The sequence below is a fragment of the Acinonyx jubatus genome, chromosome C1 (assembly GCF_027475565.1).
Source record: "Acinonyx jubatus isolate Ajub_Pintada_27869175 chromosome C1, VMU_Ajub_asm_v1.0, whole genome shotgun sequence".
Classification (NCBI taxonomy): Eukaryota; Metazoa; Chordata; class Mammalia; order Carnivora; family Felidae; genus Acinonyx; species Acinonyx jubatus.
In genome coordinates, this window is record NC_069381.1 from 78,991,345 (window position 1) to 79,008,701 (window position 17,357).

General features: G+C 40.2%; 1 protein-coding gene across 13 annotated transcripts in view; it reads left to right on the forward strand.

Moving 5' to 3' along the window:
* The window catches only part of ABCD3 (ATP binding cassette subfamily D member 3), a 163,833-nt gene that overhangs the window by 74,598 nt on the left and 71,878 nt on the right, over positions 1-17,357 (forward strand). The window contains exon 1 of one of the 13 annotated variants that reach the window (XM_027058547.2): positions 16,180-16,313. The exons of 11 other annotated variants lie outside the window; for them this stretch is intronic. In XM_027058547.2, coding sequence (XP_026914348.1) covers positions 16,204-16,313 — 110 coding nt within the window. In that variant the 5' untranslated portion in view covers positions 16,180-16,203. Of the gene's footprint in view, positions 1-16,179; positions 16,314-17,357 lie in introns of those variants that run through there. One more of the 13 variants, XM_053214482.1, reaches the window with a different exon arrangement.

Sequence of the window (17,357 nt, forward strand, 5' to 3'; positions counted from 1 at the left end):
TCAAGGCATGAGCTCGGATCAACCTGCCACCCAAATGCAGATGAATGTGAATCGGATAACTTGAAAACACCCATGAGGTAGTAAGTAGGCGGCTTTGACGTCAGTTGCTGCTGCTGTAGACAAAGGGACACTTGTGTGTGTGTCTAAATCCAGATGATTTTTATTTTCTAAGTTATGCCATGGAGGACTATAAAAAAAATCTTTCCACTCTGGCCACAGCAGGTATGTGATAGGGATTTGTAGAGAAGCTCATAGACAGAAGGCATCAGCAAAGATTCTCTTATGGAAGTCCCTGTTTTGCAAAGATTTAAGCAGTAGCAATTAGAAGCACAAATTCTAGAACAATAAAAGAATCATTGATAAAATCTGTGCCCTTGAAACTGGACGTGGAGGAACTGAAGAGAATGAGAAACTCTGGAATATGTATAACTGTGAAAACAGAAGCACACCCCTCCCCCACCCACCCCACCAAAGGACCAATGTGGCACTCTGGAGCGAAAGGAGTCAAGGAGTGAATGAGCAGAACCAACCTGACCAAAAACATAGAGCTGCTTGCCACAGGACCGGCACAGGACGTCGGTCACCCTAGTGCTACCTGGCTGAAGGCTCCACCAGCATCTAGAGCACGGGAGCTGTGCAACACTAAAATTATACTGTGATTATAATACATGTACTTGAAATATGGCACAGCTATCTCAACTTACATTATTTCCATTGTGTAATTTAGTTGCCTTGAACGAATCCTTCTATTGCTTGAGTAAAGAGAACTCCTTAAAAAAAAAGAGAGAACTCCTTTATTCTGTTAAAGATAGATGTCTGAACTGGGTGGAACTCACTAACGTGTGCTTATAGCCCTGATTGTTGCCCAGCGTCGGCAGACCAGGACAACATCCCCAGGAGAGGATGGTACCCAAACAGGCCCCAGTTCCATGGAGATATGCCACTTCTTACATATATGAAACAAAAGCTCCAGGCAGCAAAATCCAGAAATCCTTGCAAGTGTAGAAATATATACATTTTTCGGGATTACAAACTTACTATTTTATGTGTGAAATTAACTGTACATCTCACAGGGCATTCTTAAATATTCTAACGGTTATCTGAGTGAATGGCAAGATAAATTATTTCCCTTGAATGTTTTTAAATACCCTAGGTCTTCATAAAATAAATTATGTCCCATTCACATTTTTAGATATTCCACGTCTTTCTCAGGACACGACAGCCTTAACACTGGAACAAATTCCAAGGACATTTAAGTGGATGCAACTTCTCTTTCAACCTGAATTTACCTTTAGATATCTCCTTTAAAAAAATAGCTTGTTTGTTTATTCATCATTTAATTGGAGTTACAATTTAAGGCACAGATCTAAAATGTTCAGTTTGATGAGTTTTGGCATTTGTAAATATCCATGAAACCACCACCCCAAACAAAATATGGAATATTTTCATCATCAGAAATTTCCCTTATGCTATCTTCCAGTCAATTTTACCCCACTTCTAAATCCAACCACTTTCTGACTTCCATCATAAATTTATTTTGCCTGTTCTTACATTTCATATTCATTCAATCAAGTAGTGTGTTGTGTGTGTGTGTGTGTGTGTGTGTGTGTGTGTGTGTGTATTCTTTCATTCAGTGTTTTTGAGATTCATCCATGTTGCTGTACTTACCAGAAGTTCTTCCTTTTTACTGCTGAATGGTGTCCCATCATGTGGCTATGCCATAATCTGTTTACACACTCTGTTGTTGACACTGGAGTTTTCCAGTTTAAGGCTGTTATGGGAAAGGCTGCTATAGATATTCTTGAATTAGTCTTTCTTTTTTCCTTTTTCTTTTTTAAGAGTTTATTTTTTAAAGTTTATTTATTTATTTTGGGAGAGAGAGAAAGAGAGAGGAAGTGTGTGTGTGTGTGAGAGAGAGAGAGACAGAGACAGAGAGAGAGACAGAGAGAGTGTGGGGGAGGGGCACAGAGAGAGGGAGAGAGAATCCCAAGCAGGCTCTGAGCTGTCAGCAGAGAGACCGATGTGGGGCTCAAACTCATGAGCTGTGAGATCGTGACCTGAGTTGAAGTCAGAAGCTTAGCCAACTGAGCCACCCAGGAGCCCCTATATTTTTCTTTTTTAAAAAGTCTTATTTTGAAATAATTTCAAAATTATTCAAATAATTTCATAATTGAAATAATTTCAAAAATTATTTTTGCAGCTACCAAAGTTACAAAAATTAAAATGACACAAAATCACACATATACCCTTTATCCAGATTTATTGATTGTAAATATCTAACTTTTGTTTTATCATTTGTGTGTGTGCTATTTTGTGTGTGTGTGTGTGTGTGTGTGTGTGTGTGTGTGTGTGTGTTCTTGAATCATGTGAAGGCCCTTTACCCCAAAATGATGGCCCTTTACTCCTACAAAGTTCAGTGTAGGTTTCCTTAAAATATGGATATTCTCTAATATAATCACAGTACAGATCTTCCTTGACTTATAATGGGGTTACATTCTGATAAGCCCGTCAGAAGTTGAAAATATTGTAGGGGCATCTGGGTGGCTCAGTCGGTTAAGTGTCTGACTTCACCTCAAGTCATGATCTCATGGTTCGTGAGTTGGAGCCCCACGTCGGGGTCTGTGCTGACAGCTCGGAGCCTGGAGCCTGCTTCGGATTCTGTGTCTCCCTCTCTCTCTGCCCCTCTCCCACTCCTGTCGCTCTCTCTTTCAAAAATAAATAAATCAAAAAAATTAAAAAACAAAAAAGAAGTTGAAAATATTGTAAATTGAAAATGCATTTAATACCCCATGACCTACTGAACACTATAGCTTAGCCTAGCCTACCTTGATCATGCTTAGAACACTCACATTAGCCCACAGCTGAGCAACATCATCTCACACACAAAGCCTATTTTATAATAAAGTGTTGAAAATCTTACGTAATTTATCGAGTACTGTACTGAAAGTGAAAACCAAAATGGTTGTATGGTTACAGAATGGTTGTCAGTGTATCTGTCGTTGCCCTTGTGATCGCATGGCTGATGAAACCTTGGTGGCCACTGCCCAGCCTCCCAAGAGAGGAGGCTAGGAGAAGATCAAAATTCAAAACTCAAAGAACAGTTTCTACTGAATGTGTACTGCTTTTACATCACAAAGTTGAAGAGTTGTAAGTCAAACCATCATAACTCAGGGACCATTTACATAGTTAGCAATTTCAGTGAATTTCACATTGATATAATACTCTAAGCCATCAATCATATTCCAATTTTATCAGTTACTGACCCAATCATTGACCCAATAACATCTTTAAGGAAATCCTCTGCTGTCCCTCATCCCACAAACAACAAAATCCAGTTTAGGGTTAGCTACTGCTTTAATTGTCACCTCTTTTTAGCCTCCTTTAATCTGGAATGTTTTTAAAGCCTTTCTTTTTATGACACTGACATTTTTCACAACAACAGTACCCCTCTCTTGTTTAAAAAATGTTCTTCATTTTGGGTTGTTCTGATGTATCTTCCTGGTTAGATTCACATTATGCATTCTAGACCAAAATACTGCATAGGGGATGTTGTATCCTCAGAATAGCACATTTAGAGGCATAAGATATCCATCTGTCCCACCCTGGTGTTGTTGATTTGAATTGCTTAGTCAAGATGTTGTCCAATTTATTCACTAAAATCACCATTTTTTACTGTTGTAATTAATAGGTGGTCTATGGGAAGATAATTTAGGATTATGAAAATATCCTGTTCCTTATCAAAATTTCCTCCTGGATTTAGCATCCATTGGTGGTTTTTGCCTGATTCAATCTTTACTATGATTATTGCAAAATGGTAATCTTTCAACTTGTGTACTCCTCCACATTTACCAGTTTGTCCTCAGCATTGAACTATAATTAAGAGCTCTCTCCTCTGCTTCCTTTTTTATTTATTATAGATATGAACTCATTAATTTCTGTTTCTTCATTGGCTTATAATTCGTTACTGTGCTTATTTTGATGCCCAAATTATCCTAGATTTGGCCAAGAGGAGTCTCTTCAAGAGGGCTCTTGTGTTTTTGTGACATGCTTCATCTTTTTTTTTAACCACTTCTTATTTTCTGGCATAAGTAGCGCTTTCAGACTTGTACTCACTTTGTTCCATGCCTAGAATTAGCCATGTCTTTGAGGGGCCCTCGTTCATTTTAGTGAAGAATGATATTAAAGACCAAGATCTTTAATAGGTACCAGGCATGATCGTTGCTACCAGCATCTTTGCTTCTTGGTCCTTTCAGTGGACAGAATTAAGAAATACACAAATGTATACACATATATACGAATGTACACCTGCAAAAACATACACATACATGTTGCAACCAGCGCAGCAAACACCGAGCTCAGGGTCCTGAGGGTAGGGGAATGTAAGAAAGAAAAGAAGAGAAGCCAGTTTGGGAACAGGAGGGTCCCCTGGGCTGATGGCCCAAGTGACGGCTTTATTGTTGCTGTACACAATCTTTTATATCAAGACTCTTATGGATCAGGTCATTCTAAGAATAAACATGTTTCACATGATCGCTGCCAGCCAAAACATTTAGTTCTGTGTACCTTGAACTTTCTAAACGGGTCACAACAAGACCTTGTTGATAGATTGCTAGCAAAACACAGTTCCCATGTTTGTTTCTCTTTGACCCGGGGTAGAAAAAGGGGGGTAACATTACTGCCAACACCCACAGACCACAGGCTTCAGGAATTAGCTTTCTCAGCCTTGACAAGGCTTTCGTATGCCTTTGCAAGTGGGGGAATGGGAGGGGGAACCACCGGGTTGGCTGAGTCAACAGGGAGCCGTTGCTCGACCCGGTCTCAGCCTGGCACCGGGGTCTGGCCTCCCACACATACACACTTATACACACACACCATATACATATTTTAGAAGTCATAAATTCATGCCTGAGATCTCCAATTCCAATCCATCCCCTCAGCATCCTTTTCTCATTTTCTTCCATTCCTTATTTGTATGCTCCCTCTCTCCACAAGATATCTAGCTCCCAACAACATCTGTATGTTGCTCAGTCCTGTAATACACTCTAACGTAACTTAGAATCACTTTGCTGACACTACTATAATAAATGAATCTCTAAAATGAGTCCAAGATTCACTTGTAATTCTTTTCTACTCCCCACCTTGCCCAAGACTAAGGGTGTACAGTCAAACATTTATCTGTAAGTTACTTGGCTTCCTTCCATCTTTCCTTCCTTGGTTCTTTTCTTCCTTAATCTTTTTCCTTCCAGTATGGTTATGGTATTCATTTGAAATACAGTTAGGTTCGTGTCATTTCTTTTGCTTAGAGTTTTTTATTTTCCTCCCATTCTTAGCGTTTGAATTTAATTTTTGAATGTGTAGGACATAAATATGCTTTCAAGATCCAAAATTTTGCAAAAAGATATTCTCAGAAAAGTGATACTCTCTTCACATCCCTTCCCATCCTCTTTCTTCCCACCCTTTGTATGCCACCAATTTCATTGTTATCTGGTTTGCTGGTTAGCCGTTTCTTTTTGTAAAGATAAGCAAATATATGTATATATCCCATTTTCCCTTCTTTTGTATGTAAAAGGTAGGACCTGTTTAAGCTCTTATGCTTTATTTTTTTTAAGCTTATTTATTTATTTTGGGGTGGGAGGGGCAGAGAGAGGGAAAGAGAGAGAGAATTCCAAGCAGACTCTGCACTGTCCGCATGGAGCCCAATGCGGGGCTCAAACCCATGAGCCATGCAATCATAACCCAAAACAAAACCAAGGGCTGCAATCACAACCCAATACAAAACCAAGGGCTGGATGCTTAATTGACTGAGCCACCTAGGCTCCTCTCTTATGCTTTTTTAAAATCTTAAGGGTACCTCCTGAAATAACTTCCTTGCAGTTTTTAGAGATCTGCTCTGTTATTTTTTACAGCTGCATAGAATTCATTGTGTGTCTGTGCCAAAGATTTTTCAATCCATATCCTATATTTAAGTCTTTGATTAGTTTCCATTATTTCATAACTTCAAATCATGCTTCAAGAAGAAGTAATCCTGTGCCTATATGTTTTTTTGTTTTGTTTTGTTTTGTTTAAATTTCTGGAGTGTACCTACTTCCTTGTGTATCTAAATTCCTAGAAGTAAGATTGCTGGGTTGAGGCATATATGCGTGTATGGTTTTGTATTTGTTTCCATATTGCCAAATTCCCCATACTTTTTTCATTCTCACAGTGATGTATGAGGGTGTCTGTTTTTCCCATAGTCTTCTCACAGAGTAACATGGTCAAGCTTTTCAATTTTTGCCGATGTTACAGGTAAGAAATGTATATCAGTAGAGTTTATTTTTCATTTCTCTTATGAGTGAGGTTGAACATCTTTCAATATCTCTAAAGACCATTTTTTATATCTCTTTTTGTGAATTGTCTTTTTTTGTCATTTGTCCATTTTTCTTTGTTTTTTCCCCCAAGTTTTATAAATTCTTTATAAATTAGGGAGATTAGCCCATTATCTGCAAAACAGTTTGCAAATATGTTCTTCTAGTTTGTCATTTATCTTTTGACATTGCTTACACTGTTTTTTGACATACCAAAGCTTAAAAATTTTCATTACTTATATTTTTTATTTTTTTTCTTTTACTGCATCAGGATTTGTTAGTCATAGTTAGAACACCTTTTCTGATACATAGGTTATAGAAGAATTCACCCACCTTTTCCTATAGATTCCCCATACACGTGTAGCAGGATAATTTCTTAAGATATCAGTTTTTGTTTTCTCTCATCAGTTTTCCCTTTCCCTTCTCCTACTCAGGGAGCAAGTTCTATGCATCATTACCTCAGCTGGGCTCTGTACGAGGGCTGCATGACTTTTGATCATCAAAGCTTAAAGGGAGCCTGGGGTTTGAGGAGAATGAAAAGGTCCTGCCAGAGACTGCAGGAGACAGGGGTTCTTTAACTGTATAGTGTACCAGCTCCAGCTGGAGGCTAGGTCAGAACACCTAGCCTCATCCAAGATCTCCTGACTTGAAGGGAACTGTGCAGGCTGAGACAATGACACTCCAGTCACAGTGAGTGCAGAGGACTGATAAATGGAGGGGCCTCTACAAAGCCTTTGTGAAGTGTTAGACTCCAGAACTTTGACACCCTCCATCCCAAAAGGAAAAAAGACTAAGTTTATCTATTTGTTTTATATTTCAATTTCATTTTAAATATATAACGGTTTCAAAATAGTTCTGGGATAACTGGAGATCCACATGCAAATGAGACAAATGAAATGAGAATGAAATTTGACAAATACTTCACATCATATGCAAAAATTAACTGTAGGGGTGCCTGGGTGGCTCATTCAGTTAAGCGTCTGCCTTTGGCTCAGGTCATGATCTCAAGGTTTGTGACTTTGAGCCCCTCATTAGGCTCTGTGCTGACAGCTCAGAGCCTAGAGCCTGCTTCGGATTCGGTGTCTCCCTCTCTCTATGCTCCACACTCCTGCTCGTGTTCTGTCTGTCTCTCAAAAATAAACAAAGGGGTGACTGGGTGGCTCAGTCGGTTGACTTCTGGCTTTGGCTCATGTCATGATCTTGTGGTTCATGGGTTCGAGCCCTGCATCGGACTCTGTGCTGACAGCTCAGAACCTGGATCCCATTTTGGATTCTGTGTCTCCCTCTCTCTCTGTCCCTCCCTTGCGCTTAGTCTGTCTCTCTCTCTCTTAAAAATAAACATTAAAAAATTTTTTTTAATTAAAAAAATTAAAAAACATTAACTCCAAATGGATCAAAGATCCAAATGTAAGAGCTAAAACTATAAAACACTTAGGAAGAAACACAGGGGATACATTTTCATAACCTTAGATTTGGCAGTGGATCCTTTGATATGTCATTAAACGTACAAGCAACAAAGGAAAAAATAGATAAATTTGACTTGAACAAAATTAAAAACTTTTGTGCATTAAGGGACATTATCAAGAAAGTGAAAAGACAGCCTAAAGAATGGAAAAAACTATATGCAAATCATGTATCTGATAAGGATCTAATGACCAGAATACGTAAAGAACTTGACTTGACTTGAAAAGACATTTCTCCAGAGAAGGTGCGCAAATGACCAGCAAGCACATGAAAAGATACTCAGCATCATAGGTCATTAGGGAGATGCAAATCATTACCACAATTCACATTCACTAAGATTGCTATAATAAAGACAAACAAACAAATAATAGGTGTTGATGAGAACAGGGAGAAGTTGAAACCCTCATTCACTGTTGGTGGGAATATAAAATAATTCAGTTGGTGTGAAAAGGAGTTTGGTGGCTCCTCAAAAAATTTAACATAGATAGGACATCTAGCTGGCTCAGTCAGTAGAGTATGTGACTCTTGATCTCAGGGTTGTGAGTTCAAGACTCACGTTACATGAAAAGCTTATGTAAAAAAAAAAAAATTGTCGTAGAATTACCATATGTCCAAGTAATTATATTTCTAGGTATATATCCCAAAGAATTGAAAACAGGTGTTCAAGCAAATACTTCAACATATCTGTTCATAGCAGCACTATTAACAATGTCCAAATGTCCATTAGCTGATGAGTGGGTAAATTAAAAAAGTGGCTGGGGCGCCTGGGTGGCGCAGTCGGTTAAGCGTCCGACTTCAGCCAGGTCACGATCTCCGGGTCTGTGAGTTTGAGCCCCGCGTCAGGCTCTGGGCTGATGGCTCGGAGCCTGGAGCCTGTTTCCGATTCTGTGTCTCCCTCTCTCTCTGCCCCTCCCCCGTTCATGCTCTGTCTCTCTCTGTCCCAAAAATAAATAAAAAAACAAAACAAAACAAAACAAAAAAAAACGTTGAAAAAAAAAGTGGCTGATTCATAACAGAGACTATTATTCAGCCATAAAAAGATTGAAGTACTAATAAATGCTACAATGTGGATAAACCTTGAAAACATTATGCTATGTAAAATAATCCAGACACAAAGTGTCACACAATGGATGATTTCGTTTATTTGAAATATCTGGAATAGATAAATCCATAGAGATGGAGAGCAGATTGGTAGTTGCTGGGGCTGGGATCAAGGGAGAGTGGGGAGCAACTGCTTACTAGGTATGGGGTTTTCTTTTGGAACGATGAAAATATTTTAGATCTAGGCAGAGGTGGTAGTTGCATAATCTTGTGAGTGTTCTAAATGCCGCTGAATTGTTGACTTTAAAAGACTTAATTTTAGGGGTGCTTGGGTGGCTCAGTTGGTTAAGTATCCGCCTTTGGCTCAGGTCATGATGTTTAAGCCCGGTGTTGGGATCTATGCTGACAGCTCAGAGCCCGGAGCCTGTTTTTGGATTCTGTGTCTCCCTCTTTCTCTGGCCCTTCCCTGCTTGAGCTCTCTCTCTCTTGTTCTCTCTTTTTCTCAAAAATAAACATTAAAAAAGTTTTTAAAAAGATTAAAATATTTAATTTTGTTATTGAACTTCACCTCATTAGAATTTTTCTTAAATGTAATATATGATGTATTTACATGGTTAAAAACTTAAAGATACCAATTTATTCAGTGTAAATATTTCTTTCTGCATCTTACCCCCACTCAGTTACCTTTCCTACAGTCAATATTAAACCTCATGAATATCCTTCTAAAGATATTATATTTGCCCATAAGCAAATAAGTATATGTTATTTCCTTTCTACTCTTTTTATGAATGGTAACATTTAACATACTATTCTGCTCCTGGCTCTTTCTTCTGCTTAATGTTATATTTTGAGATCATTTCATATTAGTACATATAATCAATATTCCATCACATTCATCTAACCTGTCCTCCACTTGTGGGACTTAAAGAATGTTCCTAATTCTTTGCTTTTACAAAGGTACCTTATATCTATGATATTTCACTGCCTGAGAGTACATTTAAAGAGTCAATTCCCTGAAGTAATTTACTGAGTCATAGGATGTGTGCATTTCTAACTATTTTTAAGCTATTGATCAATTGTTCTACAATTTGTACTAATTTACATGCCTCCCAGAAATGTTAATAAAAAATTACATAATGTGTTATCAAACTTTGGATCTTTGCCATTTTGATAGGTGAGAGTAAGTATCTAAGTGAGGCTTTATTTTCTCTATGTGTGAGAAAAACCTCTTTTCGTATTAATTTTAATTTTTTATTATATGAACTATATTTCTCATATTATTTACCCATTTTTTAAATTCAGATTATGGCCTTTTTCTTACAGATTTGAAGGTACTTTTAGGAAAATAACCACTGGTCTATGAAATGAAGTACAATTTTTTTTCCTACAGTTTTCTTTCTGCTCTGTTTGCAGTGTTTTGTGTCACGAAAAAAAAATTTTTAAAGTAGGCTTCATGCCAAGCATGGAGCCCAATGTGGGGCTGAACTCATGACCCTGAGATCAAGAGATGGACACTTAACCAACTGAGACACTCAGGTACCTCAAGAAATTATTTTTAAGAGGCCAAATTTATTAATTTTTTTCTTCGATAGCTTCTGGATTTTAATATTTGTGAAGGTCTTCCCCATACCAAGATTATAAGATAATTATTTCATGAAGAATTCTTTCCTCTCTTTTTTTCTCATAGTTTTATGGTTTCTTTAATTTTTTTTCTTTTTGTTCATTCTTTGAGCAATTTGGAAATTATTCTGTTTGGAGAATGAAGTATGTATGGATCATAGTCATTTTTCAGATGATTCGGGATTAGAGAAAAATAAGACTTGGTTTCTTCCCTTGTGACGGTTCCTTCCATTTAAATAAATAAGCATTATAGAAGCTGTGACAGAAATCTGAACAGAGTGCTTTGGGGACATCAAGGGAAGGAAAACAGAGTCCAGAAAAGGCTTCATAAAGAAATAGATATCCAATACTTACTGACAATCTCAATGACCATTCCTATACCCCTCTGGAAACTCTTCCAATCGTGACTTCTGTGATCCTCATGACTCCAGATTCCCATATTGCCTCTTTAATTATTCTCACTGTCCTGGATTGTTTTCTTTCCTCCATTGATCGAATATATGTGTTCTACAGGATTATATTTCACTTCCCAACTGCCCATTCTTCTTTCTAATTCTTTTTCAGTTCCAAATATTCTCTTTTTTGTATATGAAGACCTCTAAGTCCATATACATTTTTTTCTGAGTGTATAACTAAAACTGTTTATTATATCTGGGATTTTATATTTATGAGTATTTGATTAGTATGTGTTCCCCTACTAGACTGTTCTGCATAAAGATTGTTTTGTTTTTATCACCACTGGTCCCAGTTCCTGGCATATAGTAAGTCGTTAATAAATATTTTCATATAAATAAATGTTTAGTACTGATCTTTTTTCCTAAAAACTAGTTCTTAATTTTTTGATTACTTGCTGAGCATTTCCACCAGGTATTCCTTTTAGCTCCTCAAAATCAATTTGCTCAGTTTAACAAACACTGAGATTCTGGCTAACACTGTATAGGACCTGAGGATATATTTACTCTAAATAACAGAAAACACAATAGTAAGTGCATATGGTTTTAATCCTTGTGACTTAGGGCAGCACTCTGCCATAAGTTAAGTTCTATTTTTAACTTTTTGTTGAAACTCCACACTGTTCTCCACAGTGGCTGCACCAGTTTGCATTCCTACAAACAATGCAACTTACCAACAAGTGATTCTTTTTTAAGCAAAGATGAAAATGATGAATTTTTCCTGGTGACTTGAGGTGTTTACCTTGTTAGAGAAATGAATGCTAGTTTCTCTTAAAAAACATGCAACTATTCAGTAATAGAATTATATATGAGACAGAGGTAGCACAAAGGGAATGATTAACTTGGCAGGAGGTGGGGAGTTGGGGAATGTGGTCAGAAAAGATGGTTTGCAGGAGGAGACCATCGAAGCTTTATTTTAAAGGATGAACTGAGTGGGGAGTGAGGATATTAGGGGAGAAAGGGGTTGGTATTTCAGGTAGAAGGAATAGAATATTCTAGGGAAGACCACAGAGGGGGAATATCAGTGTGTATTTATCTCCTAGGGCAGAGGTGGAATATGTCTTTTCCAGGAGAGGAGTGCCAGGGTAGGAATTCAGAGAGGTAGGCAGGGCTTATGTCATAACTAGCTTTGTGGAAGGTGCTTCATGTCGGATTTGGAATTTACCTTGGTGATTAGGAACTAGTGAGGAATCAGTCATCTGCATCTAATTATCTTCCCTGGCAAGAATGTTCCACTTCTGTGCTCCTGACTTCAGGTAACTAATGTCCTCCTCTCAGGCACTCAACCAGGAAATATCGAAGTAAATTTAAAACTTTCCTTTCCATTAAATAACAATCTCACCATCCCCATCCAATTTGAACCCACAAAGTGTTTTCCTTCCTGTTTGCTCTGTGCTGCCTGACTCAGGTGCTTACAACCTTTCACCTAGATTATTTCAAGAGTGTTCAGACTGGATTCTCTGTTTGGTATTTCTTCCTGCAATCCATCCTACACGCTGCCACTGGCATGGTCTTTTTAAATAAAAGCTGAGATCATAACTCTTCCCCCAAACCTGGACTCCTCCCTCTTACATGCAGAATAAAATTCTACCTGGTTGAATGGGTGTTTTAGATCTTCCACCTTGACTTCCATTAAACATTTCAAGCTTTTTTCTTATTTCACATCCTTTCATGAACCTCCACCCAACACCAGACTTAATCATCTTGCTTTGTGCCTTCTTGTCTTTGTATCTTTGCTTCTGTTATATCTTCTCCTTTTTAAAAAAGTTTATTTATTTTGAGAGAGAGAGACGTAAGAGGGGCAGAGAGAGAAGGAGAGAGAGAGAATTCCAAGCAGGCACTGTGCCATCAACGCAAGAGCCTGAGGCAAGGCTCAAACTTACAAACTGTGAAGTCATGACCTGAGCTGAAACCAAGAGTCGGACACTTAATCCACTGAGCCACCCAGGCAGTTCTTCTCCTAAAGCCCCTTCCTTCCATCTGTTTTTCAAGGCTTGGCCCCAATCACATCAGCTGCATAACAAATTACCCCCAAACTTAGTGGCATAAAACAATGGTAAACATTTATTGTCTCTCACAGTTTTTATGGGTTATTTTGGAGCATCTTGGTGTAGCGTTCTGGCTCTGGATCGCTCATAAGGCTGCATTCACCCGTGGGGGTGGAAGATTCTGCTTCCAAGGCTGGTAAGCAGGTTCTGGCTCTTGGTGGGAATCCATAATTCTTCTCTAGAGCTGTTTGAGTGTGCTTCGTAGTTTCCCTGAGAGCAAGCAATCCAAGAGACCAAGGTGGAAGCCACAATGCCTTTTATGATCTGGTCTCAGGAGTCACATGCTGTCACCTTCACCACATTCATTCTGTCACAAAGACTAATCCTGATGTGAGGGAGATTACACAAGGGCATGAATACTGGAAAGCAAGGATCATTGGGGAGGATAATGGAGGATGGCTAACATAACAACTCTTCAAGAGGCTTTCCAGATTCTCTAACTCCCTGTGCCCTTCTTTTCTCTGTCCGCTATCCTGTGCATACCAAATTGCCTGATTGTTAACGGAGACATAAAAATCAGAGCTCTTGGATAGCTTCCAATAAAATCACATTTTTCTTAATTATTAACTATTATAAAGTGTGGACCTGAAAAATTGCTTTGGTTAATTATCAGAGGGCATGTACTGAGGAAATTTGTTCTGTAAAATCTTAAGTTGTCAGAAACTCTGTTGTTTCAAACTCATATTAGTGAGAGAGAGGGAGATGTAAACCATCGAAGTAAGTCACTTTGACTTGGAGAAGCTGCCTCTGAGTTTCAGAAAAGGGGTTTTTGGACACAACATTCTACATTGCTCTTAAATTTAAGTTACTAAGGGAATAGAACCCAGAGTAGACTTCTCAACTCAGGTCTGATTATTAACTCTTTATATACAGATCTGATTTGCTCTGAGTCTATTAAATACTGTTTCATTTAGATTTTATCTAAACTCCTTTCTTCTAATAGTATAATGACCCCCCATTTCTTCCTTTTTTTTTTTGGAGACACACCCGTAATTCCTCTGCTGTGTGGCATCCTCTCTGTAGCAAGTTAATAAACTTAACTTTGTTGGGTTACAGGTTTGTCCTTTGTGGTTTTACCTGATGGGCTTTATGAACAGCTAAAATTATTTGAACACACATTAACTAATTTCATTTTTTTAGAATCGCTTATGCTTTTTGAACAAGGGTACCTTTTAGAATATCTTGCCCAATGAGTCATTTTTATCTTTCCTCTGATCTGTAGTCTATTTCCTAAATATATCTTTCCTCTAAACTTGCATGCCCTTCCTTCATTGCTACAAACTTCAAGATAATATGTCACTTTCTCTCATGGTTCCTAACACTTTTATATTACTGTGCAATTTATTGGTGAATTAATAATATTCCCTCTTGTCCTCTTGCATGGCCCTTTCTCTGGTCCTTTAGGATTCAGCTACAAAATCATTTTCTGTCAAGCCCTAATTGAAAATCCTAGTCAAAACTAAACATTTTCTTTTTTCATGCTGTCATAGTGCTTTGTCCATACCTTTAATGTGACACTTACATATTTATAATTTTTTCAGGGGCACCTGGTGTCTCAGTCGGTTAAGCATCCAACATCAGCTTAGGTCATGATCTCACTGTTTGTGGGTTCGAACCCCACGTCAGGCTCTGTGCTGACAGCTGAGGGTCTAGAGCCTGCTTCCGATTCTGTCTCCAACTCTGTCTGCCCTCTCCTGTTCACACTCTGTCTCTCTCTCTCTCAAAAATAAATGAAACATTAAAAAAGATTTTAAAAAATATTTTTTTTTTTCATATTTTTTCCTCCTCTACCAGCCTTTGGAGAACAGGGATTGTGATCTGTTTATCTTTGTATCCTCTGTGCGTACCAAATTGCCTAATTGTTGAATGAGGTAATGAAAATGTCTACATGCCAAATGGAGAATTTAGTAGAAAACTCCACCTTCGAAAAATGTAAACAGTTACCCCCCCCACCTTGTGATTCTTGTAATCTGTATTAGGTTATCTCCCAGTTTATACTGGGAAAACACCTAGGAAAAGTTTTGTGGGCTACTTTAATATGGGCTACTTTAACACGTAGGCTACTTCAATATGTGTTTTTATTATGCAAGGTTTTATGCATTTATTTTCTGACTCCAGCTTCTTCAACCGAAGACAAGGATTCACTAAGTTACTGTACATATGCCAGTCTAAATGCTAGGGATAATGATTTCTGCAGCATAGTGCCAGCCAGAAGAATGCTGTAATCTGTAATGCCCTTCTGATTCTGGGAGTAAGGCCAACGCTCCCACAACGCACGATTGTTATTTCTGAATGTCCCTTTGCAAAGAACAGTGTTTCTCAAACTTTTTGTTTGATCAGACCCACATTAAAGAAATACACTTTATCACTGCTTGGGACACATGGTTACAAGACTGGAATAAAAATTTCTCAAAACAACTCGTTTACATGTGATGCACTATGAGATTTTTCTGTCGTCTATCCTTACCGATCTCTCTCTCCAACACACATATACACACAGATGGTCTCAATCTACCAAACTGATTCCACAGTCCCCTAGAGATTATAACCCTTGGCTTAGAAAAACTGGCTTGTAAAAAGGTTCTCGATTTGTAGTCATTCTTCCCACATTTTCCTATATCTCTTCGGAGTTTCCGACGGTTATTTTCGTCTGAATAATTACGGTGCCTTCGGTTTTGTGTAAATGTTCTGTGATGGGGCCATTCCCCTTCTTCCTGCGCTCCTTTAAGAGGGTGGTAACGGCCCTTCACCGTGCAGGGGGGGAAAGGGGGAGGTGGAGTGGCAGGTCCCACCAGGTCCGGTGCAGGGCAGGCTCGCTTTTCCAGTTCTTGGGAAAGGTCGGTGTGTGCGGAGGTGGGAGTAGAGGTGAGGCAAGGGAAGCAACCAGGCCGGGGAGAACTAACGAGCACCAGACCAAGGACCCACAGCGTCTCCGCGCCGGCAATCCCGGCGACTCTGCGGGGGTCCGAGCGTGCGCAGAAAGCATCCCAGGACTGTTCCGGCCTCCGTGGCGCCCGCGCGCGCTCCCGCCGAGCTGAAGTCAGGGGTGGGCTCCAGCGCGCGGACGACGCGGCGGCGCGCGCTAGGGGGCGGTCCTGCGCGGCCGGCACCGCCCTCCCTCCGCGCGCCCCTCTCCTCCCAGTCTGCCCCGCGCTTCCTGCACTAGGGTATCCGCTGCCGCCGCCGTCGCTGCCGCCGCGTCCCCGTTCCAGGCTCGCTTGCATTGGCGGTGCTATGGCGGCCTTCAGCAAGTACTTGACGGCGCGAAACTCCACGCTGGCCGGGGCCGCGCTCCTGTTGCTCTGCCTGCTTCACAAGAGGCGCCGCGCCCTCGGCCTGCACGGGTAAGAAGGCCCCTGGCCGCGCCGCCTTCCCGGGCCCGAGCGGGCGCGCCCCGCGCGCTCTCCCTTCTCTCCTGGCGCCGGGTGGCGGGTCCCTTTGCCCGGCGGGGTCAAGCGTAGAGGCCGGCCACGGCTGCTGCCAGGTTCCAATGTCAGGGCGTCTGGGTTTCCCTGCGGCGCCGTTGTCCCCAGTGTTCCCTGCGCCCCGCACTCTGCCCCCGGGATGTGACTCCCCACACCTTCTAGCAAACCTGTGCCTCTGCCCCGGGGCCTCGTTTCCAGTGCTCTCTGTGCCTTTTCACTGCCTCCAGGAGTGTGAATCTTTCTCCAGCGCCCCCTGGCATTCTTGTGCCCTGGCCGCGAGGCTGTTGCCCCCAGCCCACCTGCTGTGCCAACTTTCTGGGTATGTTCTAGTTTTGTCATCTCATTTCCTGAGAGACCGTGGGTTTGCCTTGCGGACGTGTATGTATGATTTGAGACTGAGGATTGTACTCTCCAGGCTGGAGGCTGTTGTCTCAGTCACTTGGCTGGGGTTTGACACGATTCCCTAGTAGTTGTTGAAAGTCGTGATGATGGTTCTTGCCAACTATCCTGGGTCCATTTGGCAAGATTGCTTTTGTAAAGTGGTTTCCCCATGGAGGTTGTCAGTGAACTCCCTGGCATTTCGTCCGGAAAGGCTCAAGTGGTTCCGTAGTATTTGGAACGCAAGTTTCCCTCCTCTGGCTCTTGAGGTGGAAGGTCAAAGTGTGATTTAGCTGAGGATCAAGATCCTTTTTGATTATATTCCGCTGCTTTCTCCTCGAGAGAATCTTAAGGTTTAGCTTTAACTTTGGACGATTGTAAGATAAGAGGAAGGAAAAGAGTATTGAGTTACTGTTGTGGGGTTACAGACATAATTTTTTATTAACTGGGAGACACTTGGCTTTAGCAAATGAATGAGGAAAGGTTACTTCCCAAGCTTTCTTGCCATTCATTGGATATTCCATGTTAAATCTTGGCATACCGCTTTCATGTATTTTATGTCATTCATCTCCCTGGGCAGGTACT